The 2614-nt window shown below is 55.9% G+C and overlaps 1 protein-coding gene across 1 annotated transcript; it reads right to left on the bottom strand.

Moving 5' to 3' along the window:
• Positions 1-404: 404 nt before the first annotated feature.
• Positions 405-2614, bottom strand: BP01DRAFT_330703 (RNA recognition motif domain-containing protein). Its single transcript, XM_025573020.1, has 4 exons — positions 2139-2614; positions 1550-1856; positions 1246-1485; positions 405-1196 (listed from the first exon to the last, which is right to left on the bottom strand). The coding sequence occupies exons 1-4, from the start codon at positions 2351-2353 to the stop codon at positions 873-875; spliced, it is 1086 nt and encodes a 361-aa protein (XP_025426014.1). The 5' UTR covers positions 2354-2614; the 3' UTR covers positions 405-872.

The following is a 2614-nucleotide window of genomic DNA, read 5'->3' as shown; positions in this document are numbered from 1 at the left end:
GAGACATGACAGCTCAAGTGCACACGGATCAAGGTACGGACTGAGCGCGGGTGTTGATGGTGAATCAGGGGGGGAGATAGAAAGATCGATTGCCTTTGCTTTGTTTGTGTTGGTGTGGGTGTGGAAGGGAGAGAGAGGTGGTGCAGCCGCGACGGGGAGGGAGGGAGCAGCCGACCGGCGGGGGTCCTGCTGCTGCTGCTGCTGCGGTTGTTGCGTCTCGCCACCATCCACCATTCTCTCTACAGTAAATACCGATCTTTGCTACTCTCAACACAATTGATGTATTTCTATGATGGTCTATATGCATCTTCTGACAATCAATCTTCATGAGGCTTGGGTGTCATCACAGTCCAAACCACTCTACCCTCATTAACCAGGAAGCAAGCTAGAAAGAAATCATCATTACAAGGCCAGCCTTGCGGCTAATCATCATTTCAATAAATAGGGGGCTAAGATACAGGAGAGCACAAGAGAGCAAGATTCGTGAACAAAAGCCAGGTTCGTCCGTCACCACCACACATTACGGGGGGTTTCCATCTCTCATCGTACGGAGCCTTTTCGGGAATCCGTATATAGAAAGACGCAAGATAAGTAATTGGAAAGAAACGATAGAAAGAACACTCCTCCCGCGTAGACCAGTTCAATCAGGATGAAAATCGCCCACAACTTTTCAGTAGAACGTTTTCGCCGGGGACCTCGTCTTCCGTCGCAACCCCCGACTGGAAGAAAGACGAGACCCGCCGCCTGACGAACGACCACGACTCAAACCTCCCCCAGATGACGGGTCCCGACTCTGTCGTCACCTCGATTCATTCCCCAGTTGATTATTCAATCAGGGATCACTCGTTCAGGTGGGGAACGAAACTTGTCATTTACTCAGCAGCCGGAGCGGCGTTCTCCTGAGCTGGAGCCTCGGTGGCCTCCTCGGTCTTCTCAGCCACCGGGACAGCCTCGTCTTCCTTGCCAGGGCTGTCGATGGCCACCTTGACGGCAATCTCACGGCCTTCGATCTCCTTGCCGTTCATCTCGTTCACAGCCTTCTCCTGAAGCTCTTCGGAGCCAAGGGTGACGAAACCGAAGCCACGACCCTTGCGGCGCTCGTTACGAGCCTGGAGCTTCTTGATCATGAAGCGAGGAATGGGACGCAGGGCAATCTTGGCGGAAACAGGCTGGTAGTCGGCGAAGATCTCCTTGAGCTAGAGGCTTGTCAGTTATGGCATACCCAAATGAGGCTTTAGTTCATACCTTGTCCTCGCTCAAATCATAAGGGAGGTTAGCAACCATGACCTTGGTCTTGGAGGGGATTCCATCCTCAGGAGGACCACGCTGCTTCTGGGCACGAGGAGCACGGGGCTTACCAGCCTGCTTGCCAGCCTCAGGAGTAGCAACAGTCTCGTTCTGGTTGGTGACCTCAGTCAAGGGGGCAACCTGACCGGGAACGTTGACGGGCTCCGCTGGGACCTGCTCAGGCTGGGCGGGGGGCTGCTACATGAACGCACATATTAGCCTGAACGGCTGTGACAGAAACCCAGCTGCAGATGAAACTTACCGAACGTCCTCCACGGGGCAGACGGCCACCACGACCGCGGCCACGGCCACGGCCACGGCCACGACCACCAGCTCTCTTGCGGCCTTCAGCACCGCTAGCACCCTCACCGCCACTTGCGGCACCCTCAGCCTTAGCCTCAGCGGGCTCAGGCTTGCGGGCAAGCTGAACGGAGACCTTGCGCTGTAGGATTTCCTTTCCAGACAGCTCCTCGATAGCAGCGGTGGCCTCATGAGCAGTGGCCAAGTCCACGAAGGCGTAGCCAACAGGGCGGTTGGTACGGGGGTTCACGGGAATGGAGACGCTCTCACTAGGCGAGAAAAAGTAGGTTAGCATTGATGTGCAACAAGTCCGATCAAGTTTGATCAGGCAGGCAATGGGATTGAGATCGACGTCACTCGAGCGAAGACGGGCACAAATCGCAGCGACAATCACCGAATACACGACCCAGTAAGCGCAAGAGGAATGCAGGGATTATTCCCTCGCGATCAGAGCAATATTCATGGGTTGAGGATCGAGACCGCTCAGACCAAGGGGAAAGAAGAGGCCAGGTAAACGGAAGTGACAGGGCCAGGGAAGGAGCAACACTTACATCTTGTAGTTCTGGAAGAACTCCTTGAGCTCCCCCTCAGTGGTCGCATAAGCGAGGTTCCCAATGTACAACCGACGTCCTTCATCGGCACTGGCGGCCGCCGCGTCCGTAGACTGGGCAGGAGCAGGAGCCGTGCCGTTGGGGGTCGCCTCCGGGGCGGTGGCGGCGGGGGTAGCGGCGACGTTGTCGGTGGTGTTTTCAACGGCAGTAGACATCTTGAAGGCTGAGGACACACAGATAGGTCGAGAAGGTGATTGAAGTGGTGGGGGTGGGAGGAGAGTTGCGCGCGGATTGACCTGACCGGGGGTGTGTAGGTATGTGTCGGGGATGCAACAAAGGACTCAGGAGAGCTTGAGGCTGCCTTGTGCTTGAGATTGGAAGTGGGAATTAACTTGAAGAGGGGGGGAGAATGGAGAGGAGGAAGGGAAAGGGTAGCTTGGTGCCCTAGATACGAAAGTTGACAAAAAGGGGGGGGG

This window comes from Aspergillus saccharolyticus (genome assembly GCF_003184585.1).
Source record: "Aspergillus saccharolyticus JOP 1030-1 unplaced genomic scaffold BP01scaffold_105, whole genome shotgun sequence".
NCBI lineage: Eukaryota > Fungi > Ascomycota > Eurotiomycetes > Eurotiales > Aspergillaceae > Aspergillus > Aspergillus saccharolyticus.
Note: the sequence above shows the minus strand (reverse complement) of the source record. Positions and strands in the feature narration are given on the sequence as shown.